Source organism: Girardinichthys multiradiatus, chromosome 14 (genome assembly GCF_021462225.1).
Source record: "Girardinichthys multiradiatus isolate DD_20200921_A chromosome 14, DD_fGirMul_XY1, whole genome shotgun sequence".
Lineage (NCBI taxonomy): Eukaryota > Metazoa > Chordata > Actinopteri > Cyprinodontiformes > Goodeidae > Girardinichthys > Girardinichthys multiradiatus.
Genome location: NC_061807.1, coordinates 10,239,262 through 10,261,552, shown reverse-complemented (window position 1 = coordinate 10,261,552; position 22,291 = coordinate 10,239,262). Strand labels below are relative to the sequence as shown.

The following is a 22,291-nucleotide window of genomic DNA, read 5'->3' as shown; positions in this document are numbered from 1 at the left end:
GTGACTTCCTTCTCTCAAATTAGCTGCCCTGTGTCACAGCCTTTTATTAAAGAAAGAAAAAACACTCATGTTACAGCATCGTGGGTGTGACCACACACTGTTTCACAAATACAAGTCCTACTGAATAAAACTGCTAAAAAACTGCTAATAGATGGACCTTTTGCATTTCTGTCGCCTAGCATTTCATTAAATTAGTCACACACAGAGTATGGTATAACCTCTCTTCAGATGTACTTTCAACTGTACTTTGTTTTTATGCATTGAAGGCAGTAAAAGGTTTTTGTAAATGGCTTCTATTGCAAGAGTAGTGTTCAGAGAGCACAATAATTAACAAATCCATTTGATTACTCTATTAAGTGGTGTAATGCCAGTCTCAGATTAGAGTTCCAACTACTCAGATAAATGAAAAACATCAGTTTGGCTGGTGTCATGCATGGCTGTATAACCAATTGGAGCAGTCTTAAAGTGACATTAGCTAAAACCAAGTTTCAGCGGTGACCAGGAGTGTTGCAAGATAAATGAGTTTTTTGTCATTATAACCCAGAGCCATCAGTCCCTAGCCAAAATGTCCCTCAAACATAGCTATGTGATGGAACATTAGCTTCTTCATTTTTGAAATAAACTGCACTAACATAAACAAATATGCTTTACATGTTGTACTGTATTGATACGTCCTGTTTGTATTTGGAAATTACATTTCCCAATTTCTTAGTTGAACAGTTTCAGAAGTCCCTGAGCAGTCCCAAGCTAAATATCCAATATGGCTGCTGTGCACTGACAGTAGAAAATAATGAACCTTGTTCAAACATCTGCTCCGTCCGTCTCAGTCATTGTGTCCTTGGGCATGACACTTCACCCACCTTGCCTGCTGATGGTGGTTTGAGGGTCCGGTGGCACCGATTGTATGGCAGCCTTGTTTTTATTAGCCTACCACTGTCAGTGTGTGAATGTGTGCATAAATGGGTAAAGTGTAAAGCGCTTTAGGTTCCTCAGGCCTTGTGCTAATGAAGTGCAGGCTTTTTACGAGGCCATTCAATGCATATAAGTGTCTTTGTAGTTTGTGGTACAATTGGATTTACTGTATATAAACTGTTCACTGTTCTGTTAGGTCAGCCAGAGGAAAGTAACGGTTGTTAAACTGGTGTTGAGTTAAAGGCCATGAGGATTGTCTGCGGTGAACTATGCCACCGCTATCACCAGCATTAGACAAGAGATCAGTTACAGGATCAACATTTCTTTTCTTGTCACTACCAGCTGCAAACCCTGAGGCAGTCAAACTCTTTCGCTGTGAAATGCTGCTATGACCTGATGTTCTTTTAGACACTCTGCGAGGACTTAAATTGCTGTTTTGATTTTGTTGAATAGGTTTTGCATGTTTTGAAGCTTTTTTCTTTGGGTTGCGATCACTTTGAATCTTTGTGGTCTCGATGTTGATGTCTGAAGTTTGGTTCGGGCAACCTGAAAAACCATGGAGTGATTCAGCAAAATGTTGGGCAGTTGTTGGCCTGTCGTGATGGTAGAGAGCACCCATTGACTGGATTTGCTCCTGTAGTTTAGATATATCCTCATATTTCCTACTGATTGCAGACCTCAAAACAGTGACCTCATTTTCTAGATTATTAATTTTCCCTTTTCCTGTGTTTTCAGCCCTGTTAGTTATAAGGCCCAAGTTTTCACAGGAGACGTTTGTTAAATCAGAGTCAGATGATTTCCTTCCGACGCAGGGCTGTTTCCTGTCTGCTGTGGAGACACAAATAAACAACAGTTACCATGAAACCTTTCCAAGGACAAGTTTTGGAGGACAATAATTACATTTATTGGCATCTTAAGCTACATTATGCTTGCTATAGAAAAGGTTTCGAGGTAATTGATTCTCTCTGCTGAGTTTTCGCTCACACACATACAGTATATGGTCTGCCATTGTGCGGATGACATTTTTGTCTAAGTGGTCAGAATTAGCCAAAACATTGTGATAGATAAGCAGCACATATCTTTAGGCTTGACACGAGACAGAAATCACCTCAATGCAAAAAGTTACAATGTAAACACAACCTTTAGGCCCTAAATCATAAATCTGGGATTTTTATTTGATTTTGTGTAAAAAATGCCTTTTCAAACTTGGAATTATTATGCAGTACATAGCTGCAATGATTAAAAAAAGATGGGTGTACAAATTTATTTCTATTGTAGATTTAATGTGATTTAAACAAAATTTATAATAATCATCTTTATTGGTCATTGCACATGTACATTACAATGAAATTTGTCCTCTGCTCAGGGAGCAAGCGTGGTAATCTGTGGGATACAAACCCAGCCCCTTGTGTCCCCTCTGGAACACAAACCTCCTGTTCTAACCACTAGGCCACCACTCCCCTTTAGGTTTAGATTCTAAAAAATATAACATACACCGCTCTAATATTTGATTAGGAGCCACTTAAACGTGCTGAACTTCAACTACATGCTTTTTGTTGCCACCAAGAAGCAACTGATCAGACATGTGAGCACTTTTCCTGTAGAAGTACTAAAGTTATTTTGAATTGGACAGTTGTCTTTAAGGGACCCATTTTTTAACCATTGTCCACCTATATTATCACCAGGGTTGCGGTTTGGATTTTGGGCAGGACTTTCCAGCTGCATAATTTAGCCTGCTTTATTCCATCCCAAAATCCCATTGGATGTAAGTTTGCGATAATTTTCTCATGGGAACACCAAACTAGGGCCAGGTTTCAACCATCTAGCTGTCTGTCATATTGACCCTTCCAGTCAATCATCTTCTCTTAAATGTCAGACATTTAAATCTTTGTCTCATTACACGGTAAAACATTTCTCCAGAAAGCATTGGCTTGTCCATGTTTGCAGTTGAAAATCAGGGTTAGAGTTGGTGAAACCTCTCAGTCCTGCACACTTTCCAAGTGGAAATAGTTAGCCATGTTATGATCATATTTTATTCGCTCTAGGCCTTTCATTATTTATCATTATTTATCTAAATAAGAACTCTGACTTACCATTTTTGCCAAATTTCCTCCAGATGTAAAAACATATTCCAGACAAAAGGCAGAAAGCAAAAATCAGTCCAATAGTACAGCAAATGGTTATAACGTTGAACCCCGTACAGGAAGCTAAAAGGAAAAGAAGCATATTAATAAATCAGCCTGTAATGTCCTTATAAATTTTGTAAATTTACAGGAGATATTTTCATTCACAGATGAGGATTTATCGCAAAGAGAAATCAAATGTAGTAACTCAAACTATTCAAGTTTCTTCAAACAGTCATTTTACATGGAGAGCATTATTCTTTACACATTCATCTCCACAAGGTCACTTTAGGAGCCTTGTTAAGTAACTGGTTCTGATGCCGCTAAACCAAGGCAAAAAAGATAGCCATCTCCACAACTGAATAACAAACAATCTTGTCTATAGCCCAGGTGAACACCAAGGTATTTATACTCCTCCACCACCTCCACTTCTTCTCACATGATGGAAATAGTGTTTCCTATTCTTGTTTCTCCTGAAATCTACAATCATCTCCTTTTTGTTCACATTCATTAATTTTCATTTTTTTTTTTTTTTTTTTTTAAGGAATCAAGTTGCATTCAATAAATCAATCTAATTAACAGTATTTTGGATTTTTTGGATTTATCCAGAACACATTTCAAAAATCATTTCCCAACAGCTGATTGAACATTCAAAATACAGATATTAGTGGAGTTAAAATATAAATGATCAATGAGGTGTCAGCGGCTGCTGCTCCTTTAAAGTTTGAACTTACACAAACATGTACATGAAATCATGAACTGTAAATTCAGAACTTTTTACCTAAAAGGAGGATCTCTGCAGTCTTGTTCTGGTCCGTTTGTGGCAGCTTGACTCTGCAGACAACCCTGTGGTGACATATTCATCACATATAGTGTTATATTTAAAGTAAACTAATCATATGTTAGTCAAACAACTTGTGTAAATGTTTAGGTACACCTTTATTAACCATAGCACACATTTCGAGTTTGATATCTCAGCTCCGATCGAATCCCTCCAAGGTCATGATACTTTACATGTCATGAAGTGATGAGAGCATCTCTACGCTCCCGAACATGCCTTTCACATGGCACCATGTGAGGAGAAGGTCTCTGACCTCAAAACCCAAAAGGGGGTGCTGGGATGGTAGAGGTGCGGAAGTGTAGAAGGTATCAACAGCAGAAGCCCGGCAGGCATTACATGCAGGGTACAGTGGATGTTTCTTAGTGTAAAAATACGCTGCAAATTCTTATGGTATGCTTGACATAGACATATTCTGCAGGGTTTTCTGAAGCAGCACACAGCTTTTATTGACTTCCTAAAAAAGCTCACAAGTATTGCCAAATATATTCTTGATTTTTATTTTGTAAAACAGCTTTTTTTCACCCCATGGGCACTCAGTTTTACCAATTTGGCTCATTCTTGTTAATTTTCAGTTCATTGGAATCAAAAGGCTCTGACTTCTTCCCGCAGTCAAAAACCATGACTATTAGGTTTAGTGGTCTCTCTTAATTGTCCTTAGTTATGAGTTTGTGGCTCCAGGGATGTTAGTCCTGTGTGTGTTTGTGTTGCTCTTTGATGGACTGGGGACCTGTCCAAGGTGTACCCCACCTATCGCCCAATTAGCACTGACGATAGAGACTTCCCTGCAAGGATAGATGGGCACAGACAATGCAAGGATGGATAGAGTAAAAAGATTACCTAAATCCCTAAACACTACAGTTCAATCTGTGGTAGATTTTGCACTGCAGACACCTAAGCTCCCTCTAGTGGCATAAAAAAGATATGATTTTAAATGTTGAACACGTTGAAAGACAACAAATATGTACGGTGGCCGACAGCTGTTCTCTAATATTGTACAATATTACGACCACTTGCTTAAAAAAGACATGATGGAAAACATACCTTTTCTTTCTTCCATCCAAGTGTCACCTGGGCAATCCTGTTAATTGTTTTACTGAGGGTCTGGTCCGACATGAGTTGGACCCTACCGGTCTGGTGCACTTCTGTTATCTGGAGTAAGTTTGCAGCTCTTTTAACCTGCAATTGTTTTAGCTATTCATTGTTGGATTTGTATTTCCAGCTTTTTAAAAACTTTCTATTGTTTTGCTAATTGCTGTTGTTTTCACATTTGCAGCATTTTTTCTTATGACTGTTTGTTTTCCATGATTGCAGAATTTGTCTTTTGTAGCTTCTTTATGTCGCATTGGTTTTTTGTGTTTGTGTGGTTTAGAGTTTGCATGATTCATGAATTAATGAGTTTGGATCATTTATGTGTTTGCAGCACATTTTGCTCTGGGTTTGCACCTGTCGGCCACCGTAAATATGACTTTACAAAATAAAGCAAAACATTAGTCATTAGTCAAGATGTAGGACGAAGTTTAAACTTATCAAATCATAACCCTTAAATACAATTCAGTCATAACTAAAATTAACAACAACATAGAAACAAGACATCATAATCAGAAAACACCACAAATCTCAGTTTTCATGTTAAAGTTTAACAACTTAATTTTGAGTATATTTCCCTGCAATCAATTTATTACATTGTACCTTGTAAAAAAACCTGTTTCTGTATTTCATTTAAATAAATTATGAATTGTACATTGCTGCAGATCACTGTCCATGTGTTTCCAGACTTTTACACTAATTGGAGTTAAAGACATGGACTGATTTGAAATTAAATTTCCCCCTCATATTGTACCCTCCCTCTCATAAAATAGAATTTGCAAGTTTCTTTTCAGAAAAGTATTTTTTATCTTATGCACGAATTGGTAATGTGCTCTTTAAGCTTCTGTGTATTACCAAAGTCAACTTTAAAATGTTCTGGTATCATTAGAAGCTACTTCCTGGTACACATCTGCAAACCATATACACATGGTGACTCAACAAAGTCCTCACCAACTTCATCCATGGTTCAAATTTACAGGAAACAAATGTGACAACTTACTAATACACGCACACAAAAAGCTCTAACAATAGCCACAAAGACACAGTGTCCCCGCTAATTACCTATCATGGTTTATTGTGTCAAAGGCTTTCATTAAATCTATAAATACCTCAACCGAGTATCTCTTTCTGTCCATTCAATTAATTATTTCCTCAATAAGTTCAGTTAGTGCTTGTGATGTTGATATATTGCCTCTGAAGCCATATTGACTCTGCGAGATTATATTATGCTTGTTTAGGAAATTATTGAACCAATCTTTAAAAAGTTTTTGAAAAAATGTAGAGAACTGTGTTGATAAATTGAAAATATGCGTGGCTTGGCAGTCTCACCAATTACCTTTTTCACCAACATCATATTTATAAAAACATAATCAGCCAATGTTTTAGTTTTGCATTTATTCACACCATCTCTGTTGAGAAACCCAGACCCGGTCCCTGCAACCCAGTCCTGGGTAAGAGGCAGATGACGAGTACGGATATTTTATCAATCAGTAGGTGGCAGAGTTACACCTTTTTGAGGTGATTTGTTTCACACTTACTAGTTGTCATACTTAAATCAATAGTAATTTATTACAAAATTTCTCTTTTTATGTGTCCTGTCTGAGCATTTTTGGAACACCATGGAGAAGGTTGCCTACATGTGCCAAGGCATTCCTTACCTGAAAGCTGCTCAATGTTACAGCTAACCATGCTTAAATCATTTGTTTACTAATTGATTGGTTGATTGATAGGTTTACATAAATCCTGACAAAAGAGACATTGTTTTTTTAAAGAGCAGCTTAACCCCAAATCAATTTTTTTGTATATAAATTGGGGCTTACGAACTGATAAGGTGCAGGACCACTGGGCTCTACCAGGCCTCCCTCAACCTCCGGTGGCGAGAGGGGTGCAAAATCCTCCAACTCAAAAGATCTATCCATGGTAAAACCACCAATGTCGCTCTGGTCACTCTCCATGTTTCAGCATGTCAAATCTAAGAGAAGCTTCACCCAAGATCAACTTTTTTTTTGCACATACCCCTGATTAACCCCCTCCGCTCATCACCACACTCCCCTCATTGTCTCTTGGCATTGTCCTCTTTGGTGAAATCAGGTTTAGTTCAGGTTTAGTTTCACTTTAGTGATGACTCTACATTAAAGAAAAATGACTGAAGGAAAAGAAAGCTGAAACAACTTTAACTCTTCTGTTACCTTCTTGTAGAATCCTGCATAGAGAATGTTTGCCTAGTGGTGTTACATCCTCTACGATCTTGTTCTTGGTTTGGCTCCTCGTCAGTGATGTCATTTCCTTTATCATCCAGAATCAGGATCAGTGGTGCTGGCAGCACGCAGGTTGCTTGACAAGTCACAGTCACTCTCTCATTTTCTACAGAAACCACTTCGAGCTTTGGGTCAGACTCAGCAGCTGCGGAAACAATTTTTAACAGGCTGTAAAATAAACCATTGTGTTATACATTTTAGCCACTTGTATTGGCCTCCATTTTGTAGCCAAAACAGGACTGTCCAGTTAAGGGCATGGATTCCACTAGACACCTAAAGGTATGTTTTAGTACCAGGCACCAAGATGTTAGCAGAAGATCTTTCATATCTTGTAAGTTACAAAGTAGAGCCCGAATGGATCAGATCTGTTTGTCCAGCAGATTCCACATTTGCTTGACTGGATTGAGATCTGGGGATTTTTTTAGGCAAAGACAACAGGGTACGTCATCCTGCTAAAAGAGACCAGAACCATCATGGGAATATTATTTCCCTTATTTTGGAAATGCTCTGACCCAGTTGTCTCACAATTGGGTCTTGTCAAAGTCACTTAAATTGTTATGCTTGCCCATTTTTCCTGGTTCCAATACATCAACTTTGAGATGAATTGTTCACACGCATCTCAATTGATCCCATCAACCAACATGTGGTTTGCTTCACCTGCCAGTGGTCATAATGTTGTTTGTGAAATATTGACTAAGTGTCTTAAACAGCCAGAAAGCTGGATTTGATCAGCAGCAGGAGAAGGAAAATAATGGGATAAACATGACACACTGGAATTACAGTTATTTTACATTTATAATTTTGCCCAGTAATACATCTATTAATATAACTATTACTGTTATTAAAGTAATGGACACATACCAACAACCAGCTCTACTTTTGTAGTTTCTTTTGTTCCACTTTGGATGATCAAACATCGATAGATCCCAGCATCACACAGCTTTACGTTGGAGATCCTCAATGAGACATTCCCGTTTTTCACTTCTCTCATGAAGAGGCTCGTCCGGAACTCAAAGTCCACATTCTTCATCTCGAAGGTCTCACAGCCGTCACGGTACAAGAAGACGACATTGGAATTGGTAAGGCCTTCCTTGGACCACTCCACTGTTGGGACTTGATCACTCAGAGGGTTTTTAAAACTGCAGGGGAGGATGACATGTGCCCCAGCAAAGGCCACCACCTTCTCAGGCTGAGCATGTGCAGAATAACCGCCTTGAAAACATCAAAATAGAAGCTAATGAATATGTGTGCATTTTTTAACATGGTATACTCATTTATGTTACATCGCTGCAAACATGGAAGTGAGTTGTCTTAATAAAAAGCAAGCAGGTCATGTTTTTAGACATGCACTGAGAAAGCAGCTGGTGACTGACCAGTTGAAGACTCGAAAATCTCCTTTACTTCTGATTGGTCAACGCATCAAATCCACGCTGATGCTAATTTCAACATCAGCAAGGTGTCAACAGACTGTTGAAAAAAAGTTGTTCCACAGTGGGTAGAGTAGTCTTCTTATAATTGAAAAGGTTTTCAGTTTGAAATTCTTGCTGCCACAGGTTGATATGCCCCTGGGTAAAGCACTAACCCCAAGTTACCAACTGATCTTTGTATCGATGTTTGAATGTGGACTGAATAATGTGATTATGGTGTAAAGCATTTAAAGTGGTCATATGATAAGAACACCATATAAAATCCATAAATTTATCATTAAATTGATGGATTGGTTGACTGTTCTTGGTACAAAACATAGAGTTAGATATTCAGCAGATAATAAAATGTTTAATTGAAAACTGCTCTTTATAGTCTTTTTAGGCTTTTAAGGCCAATGCATACTCTGCAAGAACAGAGATATTTGTTCCGTCTCCCAGGGCCACAGAAACAATATTACATTATTCTGTTCTTGCAGCCCTAGCTGAGGAAATGTTGCAGTTTGTTCCTGACATCTATTCTGGGCAAAATGTGTTTTACATACACTTCACATGTCAAGAAATGTGAAGTGTGTTTGCTGCGGAGGGAGAGGATTATGAAGATTTCCCTGGAGAATTGCACTTTAGTTTTTGTGAAGTATGAAATGCCTTTGCCAGCCAAGGGCATTGTTATTCATGCAGCCCTGGTAGAGATAACTAATTTCTCTGTTCTTGCAGACCGTGAACAGGCCTTTACCCTTTGCCATGGAAAATGTTGGTTTTGGAAATTTCTGAAAATCAGACTAAAAGCAAGGATGTACATTCTCTAGGGAATAGGGATTGCAGTGTTAGTATCATTAATTTACTCAGGTTGTCGAAATATAACCAAATCAGAAGATGACACAGATTCGATGTACAGAATTAGATTGAAATGAGGTTTTATTGTTCCAACTTAGGTAGACCTTGATTAGAGTTGTTAGAAGCCAGAGGATGAGGAAGCCCCAAGGATCCGAGCAGAGAGAGAGTGTTCTGGCGGTGGAAATATTTACAGTGCAGATTTCCTGAAGAAGAGTTCCATATGGCGACAGGCAGGCAGACAGATGGGCAGATCGACAGGAAGGCAGGACAACAAGCGATCAGGCAGGCTGACAGAAGTCCACATAACAGAGACTATGTTCCAGCAACAGACTGTGTCAGCAGCTGTCTTAAAAAGCCATGAGCTCATTAGCTGGATGAGTTGCAGCTGAGAACAATGAAGTGCCAGAACCAGCCAGCAGAGATCTCACAGTACCCTCCCCTCAACGATTGCCTCCAGGCAATCCCGAACGTTTCTCCGGATGACGTCTGTAAAAAGATGTAATGAGATCAGGGTCCAGGATAAGAGAACGAGGTACCCAGGTTCTTTCTTCAGGTCCATATCCAGCCCAATCCACAAGGTACTGAAAACCACGCCCCCTACGTCGAACATCCAGGATACGATTGACCGTGTAAGCTGGATGGTCATCAATGAGACGAACAGGGGGAGGGAGCTTGGTGGGTGGATTCAGGGGACTTTCCGAGACTGGCTTGATCTGTGAAACATGAAAGGTAGGATGAATGTGCATAGAAGCTGGCAACTTGAGTCTCACCGCAGAAGGGTTGATGATCCTTTCTATGACAAAAGGACCGATGAAACGGGGGGCCAACTTTCGAGTAGTATCCTTTAATTTAATATTCTTGGTGGAGAGCCAGACCTTCTGATCAATGCAGTAGACCGGTGCGGTGGAACGGTGACGGTCAGCAAACCTTTTATTCTGTTCCAAAGTGCGTAGAAGTGTCCTCCTGGTCTGACGCCAGATCTTACGACACCTGGAGATATAATGCTGAACAGAGGGGACAACAGTGTCAGATTCAATACTGGGGAATAATGGAGGTAGATAGCCCAGAGAAATCTCAAAGGGAGATAAACCAGTAGCAGAGGAAGTATGAATATTATGGGCATATTCTATCCAAGTGAGATGTCTACACCAGGAAGAAGGGTTGTCATTAATCACACATCTCAATGCTACTTCCAGTTCCTGATTGCATCTCTCAGTCTGCCCATTAGACTGAGGGTGGTAACCAGATGAAAGGCTTACGGTAGCACCAATAGCCCTACAGAACTCCTTCCAGACTTGTGAAATGAACTGCGGGCCTCGGTCAGAGACAATATCCAAGGGCATGCCATGAATACGGAAGACATGAAGAACCAGAAGTTGAGCAGTCTCCAATGCAGACGGAAGCTTAGTTAAGGGAATAAAATGAACAGTCTTAGAGAATCTATCAACAACGGTAAAGATGACTGTGTTTCCGTCAGATGGCGGGAGACCAGTGACGAAGTCAATAGAGATGTGGGACCATGGGCGACTAGGGGTAGACAGAGGTTGAAGAAGACCGGCAGGAGGTTGATTTGAGTTCTTGTTACGGGCACATGTGGAACAAGCTGCGACAAACTCTCTAATGTCGGGATTCATAGTGGGCCACCAGAAATACCTCTTGGTAAAAGTGATCATACGATTAATCCCCGGATGACAGGTAAGTTTATTATTATGAACCCAATCCAGAACTTTATTGATGACAGAGTTCGGAACGAACAGTTTGCCTACAGGACCAGTACCTGGGTCTGGTTCAGATTGTTGTGCCTCCCTGATGTCCTTTTCAATGGCCCAGGTGAGGGCGCCCACAATGCAGGATTCCGGTAAGATGGAAGCTTCAGTCTTGGATTGCTCAGAATGAGAAAATTGGCGAGAGAGAGCGTCGGGCTTGATGTTCTTGGAGCCGGGTCTGTAAGAGATAGAAAAATTAAAACGAGCAAAAAACAGGGACCAACGGGCTTGTCTGGAGTTAAGTCTCTTGGCATTTTGGATGTAAGAGAGGTTTTTATGGTCAGTCCAAATGAGAAAAGGGACTTCCGCCCCCTCTAACCAATGCCGCCACTCCTCAAGCGCCAACTTGATAGCCAGAAGCTCTCGATTTCCCACATCGTAATTCTGCTCTGCTGACGACAAACGACGAGAAAAATAAGCACAAGGATGCACCTTGTTGTCTATAGGAGAACGTTGAGACAAGATGGCCCCTACTCCAATGTCAGAAGCATCAACCTCCACAACGAATTGCGCACTAGGATCAGGATGAGTCAGAATGGGTGCAGAAGAAAATAAAGTTTTCAATTTGCAAAAAGCTTTCTCTGCCTCAGGGGACCAATGGAATGTCTTCAGAGAGGAGGTAAGTTGAGTGAGAGGCACAGTGACCTGACTGTAGTTCTTTATGAACCTTCTATAAAAATTTGCAAAACCTAAGAACCTTTGGAGTTGCCTGCGATCCGTTGGAGTAGGCCACTCTGCCACTGCCTTGGTCTTCTCAGGATCCGTTCTGTACCTGCCTGCTTCAAAAATAAAACCCAAGAAGGTCACAGAAGAAACACCGAATTCACATTTTTCGGCTTTTACAAAGAGTTGGTTTTCATAAAGCCTCTGGAGTATGGTCCTGACATGCTGGTGATGCTGATCAATGTTCTGAGAGAAAATCAAAATATCATCCAGATAAACAAACACAAAGAGGTTGAGGAAATCACGGAGAATATCATTTATAAGAGCCTGAAAAACAGCGGGTGCGTTAGTCAATCCAAAAGGCATCACCAAATATTCAAAATGTCCCAGGGGAGTCTTGAAAGCTGTCTTCCACTCGTCACCCTCTCGGATCCGAACCAGATGATACGCATTGCGCAGGTCGAGCTTGGTAAAAATCTTGGCAGTGTGTAATTGGTCATGTATAGAATCAATGAGTGGTAAGGGGTACTTATTTTTGATTGTGATTTGATTCAACCCCCTATAATCAATGCAGGGTCTTAACGTGCCATCTTTCTTCCCCACAAAGAAGAAGCCGGCGCCAACGGGGGAGGTAGATGGCCGAATGATCCCGGATGCTAAGGAATCCTCAATGTACTCCTTCATGACTCTTCTCTCCGGTCCAGAGAGATTGTATAGTCTGCTGGATGGTAACGGAGCACCTGGAAGGAGATCAATAGCACAGTCATAGGGGCGATGCATGGGTAAAGAAAGAGCCCCCTGTTTACTAAAAACAGATGCAAGATTGTGGTATTCAGGAGGAATCTTAGACAGATCAACAGGCTCAGGTGGTTCAATTTGTTTGCTAGAGTGAGAGACAGCAGTCTTTAGACAATTCTGGAGACAGTAATCACTCCACTTCTCTACTCTGCCCTCCACCCAATTAATTGCGGGATTATGTCTCTGCAACCACGGAAATCCTAGAACCAATTGTGGGGAGATAGAGGAGACAACAAAGAACTCACCCCATTCATGGTGGTTACCTGAGGTAATGATGTGAAGGTGGGGCACTTTAAACTTCACCTGAGATATGGTTTGACCAGTAATGCCCGAAACAGAAAGGGGGTGGTTGAGAGACTGAGAAGGTATCTTAAGTTTGTCAACTAGATCCAAGGAAATAAGATTCTGTTCTGCACCAGAATCAATAAAAGCATCCACTGGACACTTTTCTTGGCCAACAATAATAGTGACTGGAAAACACAGACGAGATATAGGGGAAAAATGGGACATGCTCATCAAAGTCCCCTGACCTATTGACGAGCCCCCTCTTTTCCCTTCTTAGGGCATCTTGCAACATAATGTCCACCTTGTCCACAATACAAACAAAGACCAGCCCCAAAACGACGTTGTCGCTCTTCAGGAGAGAGACGAGTGTGACCAACCTGCATAGGCTCAGGTTCCACAGATCCCTCCGAAGAGGAAGTGGGTGTATCAAGGTAAGCGGTCCGAGGTGCCATAAAGTGCTGCCACTCTGACTTATGATTCCTCTCTGCTTGTCTCTCTCTTAGGCGGTTGTCAATACGGATTGACAGTTTGATTAAATCATCCAGTCTCGCAGGTTGATCTCTTAAAACCAACTGGTCCTTTATCTGATCTGTAAGGGAATTCACAAAAATACCCTTGAGTGCCGCTTCATCCCAACCCACCTCCTGTGCTGCCACCCGGAAGTCGATGGCGAACTCCGCCAATGCCCTCTTTCCCTGTTTGAGGGTAAGTAACTTCTTAGCAGCTGTCTCCTGTTGGAGTGGTTGATCAAAGACTTCCTTGAAGTGACTGAAAAAAACAGCATAACTCAGAGACTCAATAGGGTTAGTTGTGAGAAAAGCGTGCGCCCAGCGTAAAGCAGATCCTTTTAGGGAGGTAACAATAAAAGTGATCTTGGAAGCAGCAGTCGGAAACAGAGAGGGGGAACGACTAAAAGCCAACTCACATTGGAGAGAAAACCCACCAAAATTATTAGGGTTGCCATCAAAAAGTTCAGACGGACGGAAATCAGGTTCTCGGATTCCGGATGAGTGGGTTGTGGGTGGCTGAGGATTCTCAGAACGAACTGGAGGATTGGAAGGAGCGGGTGAGAGTTTGGTTAATATTTCACTTAAGGCATGTACCATACCACCAAGTTCCGTGAGATGGGCATCTGTCGTCCTTTGTTGTTGTAGCAACTGTTGAAGCATGGTCTCAGTGGATTGGAGGCGTTCCCTCCAGGAGGTCTGTTCATCTTCATCTGATTTGTTTTTCGACATGTCTGCTGGCTGGAACATACTATCATTAATTTACTCAGGTTGTCGAAATATAACCAAATCAGAAGATGACACAGATTCGATGTACAGAATTAGATTGAAATGAGGTTTTATTGTTCCAACTTAGGTAGACCTTGATTAGAGTTGTTAGAAGCCAGAGGATGAGGAAGCCCCAAGGATCCGAGCAGAGAGAGAGTGTTCTGGCGGTGGAAATATTTACAGTGCAGATTTCCTGAAGAAGAGTTCCATATGGCGACAGGCAGGCAGACAGATGGGCAGATCGACAGGAAGGCAGGACAACAAGCGATCAGGCAGGCTGACAGAAGTCCACATAACAGAGACTATGTTCCAGCAACAGACTGTGTCAGCAGCTGTCTTAAAAAGCCATGAGCTCATTAGCTGGATGAGTTGCAGCTGAGAACAATGAAGTGCCAGAACCAGCCAGCAGAGATCTCACAGTTAGTAATGTTAATAGTGCTACCTGCTAACGTGAAAGAAAAAAGACATCTTAAAGAATATACTCCATAATCCAGTTATATTTATTTTACAATAATAGTAAAACTGCTCTCTCACACACACGTTATATGGTCACATTGCATTTAATATCAACAATTAAGGACTACTCATTGCTGGAAAGTTATAAAAAATGAATGTTGTCAACTACAGCTCTTAGAACAAAACGGGAATTAGCTAAGTTTGTGGGTCGGTCAGTGAAACTGAATTTTCCTGAACAATCTGAAATGTCTCTCAGCTGAGGAGAAGCTGACCAGGTTGGTCAGTAGTCCATGACTAAAGCAACAAACAAATACACCTTAGAGTAACCTGTGTCAGTTACAACAGCAGGCTTACTTTCATATTTTACCAAGGCTTATACTCTCTTAAAATCTGTGGAAAAACGTATATAGTTTGAAATAGAATACTGGAATACTTTATAGAATGTATTAGAAAAAAAATACTATTTTCTCAATCAAACTATGCATGGAAAGTTATAAAATCTTATTCTAATGCATTTTACAAATAATACATAACTTTGATACCTGAAAATAGAATAATCAGAAAAATCTAAAAACAAAAAAAATGAAAACAACCTCTAACATAATTGTTAGCATCATTTTGGTAAATATGTATGAGAAATATTTGGCTTTTACTGACTGACGTAGGCCACAAGGTGGCGCAATTGTTAGTACAATGAGAGATCTTAGTTGAAAATGGCTTATTGACGTTTTAAAATAAATCAAGAAGTTAATAAAAATGTGATTAATTTCATAAATAAATATCTGTTGCAAATAAATTATCCATATAAAAAGCAAATTAACACTATTGTAGTGCCGCATAGAAAGAGAACTTCAGGGTTGGTACATTTTGTCAAGTCAAACAAAAAAATGGATATTTCATAATGTTTTTGAAAAGTTGAAAAGAGCACCACTGACAGTTGGCTTCAATAGTGTGGCCAACGATGGTATTGCAGCTTGCTTTTGTAAATCTTGAGACTTGATTTATACACCCAGAAGACTTTTTACAGATGTACTGCTTGAACTATTGAGGAAATAATTTATATGATCTTTAACAAATATATATTTTTATGTGAGTGTTCTGTATAAAACATACAGTACAGACCAAAAGTTTGGACACACCTTCTCATTCAAAGAGTTTTCTTTATTTTCATGACTATGAATATTGTAGCTTCACAATAAAGGCATCAAAACTATGAATTAAGACATGTGGAATTATATATTGAACAAAAACGTGTGAAACAACTGAAAATATGTCTTATATTCTAGGTTCTTCAAAGTAGCCACCTTTTGCTTTGATTACTGCTCTGCACACTCTTGGCATTCTGTTGATGAGCTTCAAGAGGTAGTCACCTGAAATACTTTTCTCTTCACAGGTGTGGCCCGTCAGGTTTAATAAGTGGGATTTCAAGCCTTATAAATGTGGTTGGGACCATCAGTTGTGTTGTGCAGGAGGTGGATACAGTACACAGCTGATAGTCCTACTGAATAGACTGTTAGAATTTGTATTATGGCAAGAAAAAAGCAGCTAAGTAAAGAAAAACGAGTGGCCATCATTACTCCAAGAAATTAAGGTCATTCAGTCCGAACAATTGGGAAAACTTTGAAAGTGGCCCCAAGTGCAGTCACAAAAACCATCAAGCGTTACAAAGAAACTGGCTCACATGAGGACCGCCCCAGGAAAGGAAGACCAAGAGTCACCTCTGCTGCAGAAGATAAATTCATCTGAGTCACCAGCCTCAGAAATCGCAGGTTAACAGCAGCTCAGATTAGAGAACAGGTCAATGCAACACAGAGGTTCTAGCAGCAGAAACATCTCTAGAACAACTGTTAAGAGGAGACTGTGTGAATCAGGCTTTCGTGGTAAAATAGCTGCTAGGAAACCACTGCTGAGGACAGGTAACACGCAGAAGAAACTTGTTTGGGCTAAAGAACACAAGGAATGGACATTAGACCAGTGGAAATCTGTTCTTTCATCTGATGAGTCCAAGTTTGAGATCTTTGGTTCCAACCACCGTGTCTTTGTGCGGCGCAGAAGAGGTGAACGGATGGACTCTACATGTCCTTCTCAAAAAATTAGCATATTGTGATAAAGTTCATTATTTTCTATAATGTAATGATGAAAATTTAACATTCATATATTTTAGATTCATTGCACACTAACTGAAATATTTCAGGTCTTTTATTGTCTTAATACGGATGATTTTGGCATACAGCTCATGAAAACCCAAAATTCCTATCTCACAAAATTAGCATATTTCATCCGACCAATAAAAAAAAAGTGTTTTTAATACAAAAAACGTCAACCTTCAAATAATCATGTACAGTTATGCACTCAATACTTGGTCGGGAATCCTTTTGCAGAAATGACTGCTTCAATGCGGCGTGGCATGGAGGCAATCAGCCTGTGGCACTGCTGAGGTCTTATGGAGGCCCAGGATGCTTCGATAGCGGCCTTTAGCTCATCCAGAGTGTTGGGTCTTCAGTCTCTCAACGTTCTCTTCACAATATCCCACATATTCTCTATGGGGTTCAGGTCAGGAGAGTTGGCAGGCCAATTGAGCGCAGTGATACCATGGTCAGTAAACCATTTACCAGTGGTTTTGGCACTGTGAGCAGGTGCCAGGTCATGCTGAAAAATGAAATCTTCATCTCCACAAAGCTTTTCAGCAGATGGAAGCATGAAGTGCTCCAAAATCTCCTGATAGCTAGCTGCATTGACCCTGCCCTTGATAAAACACAGTGGACCAACACCAGCAGCTGGCACAGCACCCCAGACCATCACTGACTGTGGGTACTTGACACTGGACTTCTGGCATTTTGGCATTTCCTTCTCCCCAGTCTTCCTCCAGACTCTGGCACCTTGATTTCCGAATGACATGCAGAATTTGCTTTCATCCGAAAAAAGTACTTTGGACCACTGAGCAACAGTCCAGTGCTGCTTCTCTGTAGCCCAGGTCTGGGGAATGCGGCACCTGTAGCCCATTTCCTGCACACGCCTGTGCACGGTGGCTCTGGATGTTTCTACTCCAGACTCAGTCCACTGGTTCCGCAGGTCCCCCAAGGTCTGGAATCGGCCCTTCTCCACAATCTTCCTCAGGGTCCGGTCACCTCTTCTCGTTGTGCAGCATTTTCTGCCACACTTTTTCCTTCCCACAGACTTCCCACTGAGGTGCCTTGATACAGCACTCTGGGAACAGCCTATTCGTTCAGAAATTTCTTTCTGTGTCTTACCCTCTTGCTTGAGGGTGTCAATAGTGGCCTTCTGGACAGCAGTCAGGTCGGCAGTCTTACCCATGATTGGGGTTTTGAGTGATGAACCAGGCTGAGAGTTTTAAAGGCCTCAGGAATCTTTTGCAGGTGTTTAGAGTTAACTCATTGATTCAGATGATTAGGTTCATAGCTCGTTTAGAGACCATTTGAATGATATGCTAATTTTGTGAGATAGGAATTTTGGGTTTTCATGAGCTGTATGCCAAAATCATCCGTATTAAGACAATAAAAGACCTGAAATATTTCAGTTAGTGTGCAATGAATCTAAAATATATGAATGTTAAATTTTCATCATGACATTATGGAAAATAATGAACTTTATCACAATATGCTAATTTTTTGAGAAGGACCTGTATATGCCTGGTTCCCACCGTGAAGCATGGAGGAGGAGGTGGGATGGTGTGGGGGTGCTTTGCTGGTGACACTGTTGGGGATTTATTCAAAATTGAAGGCATACTGAACCAGCATGGCTACCACAGCATCTTGCAGCGGCATGCTATTCCATCCGGTTTGCGTTTAGTTGGACCATCATTTATTTTTCAACAGGACAATGACCCCAAAAACACCACCAGGCTGTGTAAGGGCTATTTGACCAAGAAGGAGAGTGATGGGGTGCAGCGCCAGATGACCTGGCCTCCACAGTCACCGGACCTGAACCCAATTGAGATGGTTTGGGGTGAGCTGGACCGCAGAGTGAAGGCAAAAGGGCCAACAAGTGCTAAGCATCTCTGGGAACTCCTTCAAGACTGTTGGAAAACCATTTCAGGCGACTACCTCTTGAAGCTCACCAACAGAATACCAAGAGTGTGCGGAGCAGTAATCAAAGCAAAAGGTGGCTACTTTGAAGAACATATAAGACATATTTTCAGTTGTTTCACACTTTTTTGTTCAGTATATAATTCCACATGTGTTAATTCATAGTTTTAATGCCTTCAGTGTGAAGCTACAATATTCATAGTCATGAAAATAAAGAAAACTCTTTGAATGAGAAGGTGTGTCCAAACCTTTGGTCTACTGTATAAACTTTGCAATGATTGAGCAAAATGTGTAATCGCTAATACACACTGCTCAAAAAAAAAAGGGAACACTCAAATAAAACATCCTAAATCTGACTGAATGAAATATTCTCATTGAATACTTAGTTCTCTACAAAGTTGAATGTGCTGACAACAAAATCACACAAAAATCATCAATGGAAATCAAATTTATTAACCATTGGAGGCCTGGATTTGGAGTCACACACAAAATTGGAGTGGAAAAAGACACTACAGGCTGATCCACCTTTGATGTAATGTCCTTAAAACAAGTTAAAATGAGGCTCAGTATTGTGTGTGGCCTCCACGTGCCTCTATGACCTCCCTACAACGCCTGGGCATGATCCTGATGAGACGGCGATGGTCTCCTGACGGATCTCCTCCCTGACCTGGACTAAAGCATCTGTCAACTGCTGGACAGTCTGTGGTGCAACGTGACGTTGGTGGACGGAGCGAGACATGATGTCCCAGATGTGCTCAATCGGATTCAGGTTTGGGGAACGGGCGGGCCAGTCCATAGCTTCAATGTCTTCATCTTGCAGGAACTGCTGACACACTCCAGCCACATGAGGTCTAGCATTGTCCTGCATTAGGAGGAACCCAGGGCCAACCGCACCAGAATATGGTCTCACAAGGGGTCTGAGGATCTCATCTCGGTACCTAATGGCAGTCAGGCTACCTCTGGCGAGCACATGGAAGGCCATGCGGCCCTCCAAAGAAATGCCACCCCACACCATTACTGACCCACTGCCAAACCGGTCATGCTGAAGGATGTTGCAGGCAGCAGATCGCTCTCCACGGTGTCTCCAGGCTCTGTCACGTCTGTCACATGTGCTCAGTGTGAACCTGCTTTCATTTGTGAAGAGCAGAGGGCGCCAGTGGCGAATTTGCCAATCCCGGTGTTCTCTGGCAAATGCCAAGCGTCCTGCACGGTGTTGGGCTGTGAGCACATCCCCCATTTGTGGACGTCGGGCCCTCATACCATCCTCACGGAGTCGGTTTCTAACCATTTGTGCAGACACATGCACATTTGTGGCCTGCTGGAGGTCATTTAGCAGGGCTCTGGCAGTGCTCCTCCAGTTCCTCCTTGCACAAAGGTGGAGGTTGCTGTCCTGCTGTTGGGTTGTTGCCCTTCTACAGCCTCCTCCACGTCTCCTGGTGTACTGGCCTGTCTCCTGGTAGCGCCTCCAGGCTCTGGACACTATGCTGACAGACACAGCAAACCTTCTTGCCACAGCTCGCATTGATGTGCCATCCTGGATGAGCTGCACTACCTGAGCCACTTGTGTGGGTTGTAGAGTCCGTCTCATGCTACCACGAGGGTGAAAGCACCACCAACATCCAAAAGTGACCAAAACATCATCCAGAAAGTATCGGTACTGAGAAGTGGTCTGTGGTCCCCACCTGCAGAACCACTCCTTTATTGAGTGTCTTGCTAATCACCAAAGATTTCCTCCTGTTGTCTATTCCATTTGCACAACAGCATGTGAAATTGATTGTCAATCAGTGTTGCTTCCTAAGTGGACAGTTTGATTTAACAGAAGTTTGATTTACTTGGAGTTATATTGTGTTAAGTGTTCCCTTTATTTTTTTGAGCAGTGTACGTCTGTAGATCATTTAAAACAATATGTCCTATAAACAAAATATTACAATTACAAGATGTGCTTGAAACACCTCTTTGTGGAAAATACTTGCAGACACTTCAGCATTCTTCTGCTGATTGCGCAATCTTGTACTTTCCTCTCCTGAGCTGGAAGCTCCCTGAGAATGTGCTTGGCACACGTTTTGCGTGTCAGTTCTATTACGTTGCGGGCATTACAGAGATAGACCCTGTGAATCAGACTGCTGGAATGCACACACAGTAAAAATGCCAGGGAGTGACTTGCATTCTTTGAAGTTTGAAGTTAGTTGTTATTGTAACTTATGCAGGCAAGGATCAGAAAACTCGGGTATGACCTGAATACAGAAATATTTTCTTTAACATCCCTGTTTTTAAGTTAAACAAATTGAACGCTATACCTTAAGCATTTTTGGGTTTTAACAAGGTTCAAACTGTGAAATTTCAGTAGAAGCATACAAAAGAATGACAAGTGCAAATTTTTTATTTAAACATCAAAAACAAATCTTATGCCAACAGGAAATTTTCACCCATATTTAATAAGAGATTCCAATTTACAATTTGGTCTAATTCTAATGTAGTCAAAAAATGTGCTCATCAGATGTGAAATGAGAACATCATTTAGCCTTAAGGTTTGAAGAGAATTAAAGAATCCTGTTGTTTCGGTTTTGAGAAGATTCATTTGACGGTACAGAAAGCCCCATTGTGACTGTTTACACTGCGGCCTTAGGGATGTTTCTTTAAAACCACTTAATGTTTCTTTAAAACCACTTAATGTTTCTTTAAAACCACTTAAAAATGGGATGAACATCAGCAGCAAAGCCATTTCCTAACTTCAGTGAACAAGTCATCTAACTATAAAGTAAACGTACAAATCTCCTCTTCTCCCCTTCAGAAATGAATGGATAACCCTAAACGTTTACATCCAAGTGAGATAAAATCACCTTATTGTTTCACCTACAGGGTATTTTTTAAAGGATGTGTTTTGATCCATATTATTTGCCAACCTCAGTAACTATTTATCTGTGTACAAATACATATTTCGCATCTGTGCATATGTCTGTAGCAACTCAGTTTCCTATATAGAGAAAACCTTTAACTGCTCAAATAAAAATATTTTATTTAAATAAGTATTTTTTATATATATATATACATACCTTTAGAGAAGAATGCTCCAAGCAGAAAGCAAAGACAAAAATACATCACCAGATGATCTGAACTGAATTTCTCTCTTATCATGTGATTAAATTTGTTCTGTTCAAAACCAGACACATTCGTGAGCAGCTCTTTTCAAGTCCTGTCAACAGAGCAACAGGTCTGACTCTGAGTCAACTTCCCGTCCAAAACATCAGTTTTCTCTGTGTGGGCGTGCACGTGAGATTGCCTGGCCACTCACAGCTGTCTTAGATGCACACATACATGCTGGTTGTTTAGGTTCAGCTTTTCACTTGTGATGGCCAGCAGACCTGTCTCACCTCTTTTTTTCTGAAAGGAGGAAATAGGATCATCCAAACATCAGAACTGAAACTGGATTAAGTGGTTGGAAAGCAGAGACACATCTGAAGAACTGGGGCTTCATTTTATATACTGCTAATTTATTGCTGGAAAATCAAGCATAAATTAAAA

General features: G+C 41.0%; 2 protein-coding genes across 3 annotated transcripts in view; one reads left to right on the top strand and one right to left on the bottom strand.

Annotated features, from left to right (window-relative positions):
• The window catches only part of LOC124880824 (gastrula zinc finger protein XlCGF57.1-like), a 219,484-nt gene that overhangs the window by 54,904 nt on the left and 142,289 nt on the right, over window positions 1-22,291 (top strand). The gene's annotated exons all lie outside the window — the stretch shown is intronic.
• Window positions 14-21,984, bottom strand: LOC124880822 (selection and upkeep of intraepithelial T-cells protein 1-like). 2 transcript variants are annotated; one of them, XM_047386180.1, is made up of 6 exons: window positions 21,823-21,984; window positions 8,082-8,432; window positions 7,152-7,365; window positions 3,817-3,881; window positions 3,006-3,119; window positions 14-1,740 (listed from the first exon to the last, which is right to left on the bottom strand). In XM_047386180.1, exons 1-6 carry the CDS (start codon window positions 21,902-21,904, stop codon window positions 1,094-1,096), a joined length of 1,473 nt encoding a protein of 490 aa, XP_047242136.1. In that variant the 5' UTR covers window positions 21,905-21,984; the 3' UTR covers window positions 14-1,093. The 2 variants fall into 2 exon arrangements, with proteins under 2 accessions (XP_047242136.1, XP_047242137.1); XM_047386181.1 differs by having other exon boundaries at window positions 14-1,737.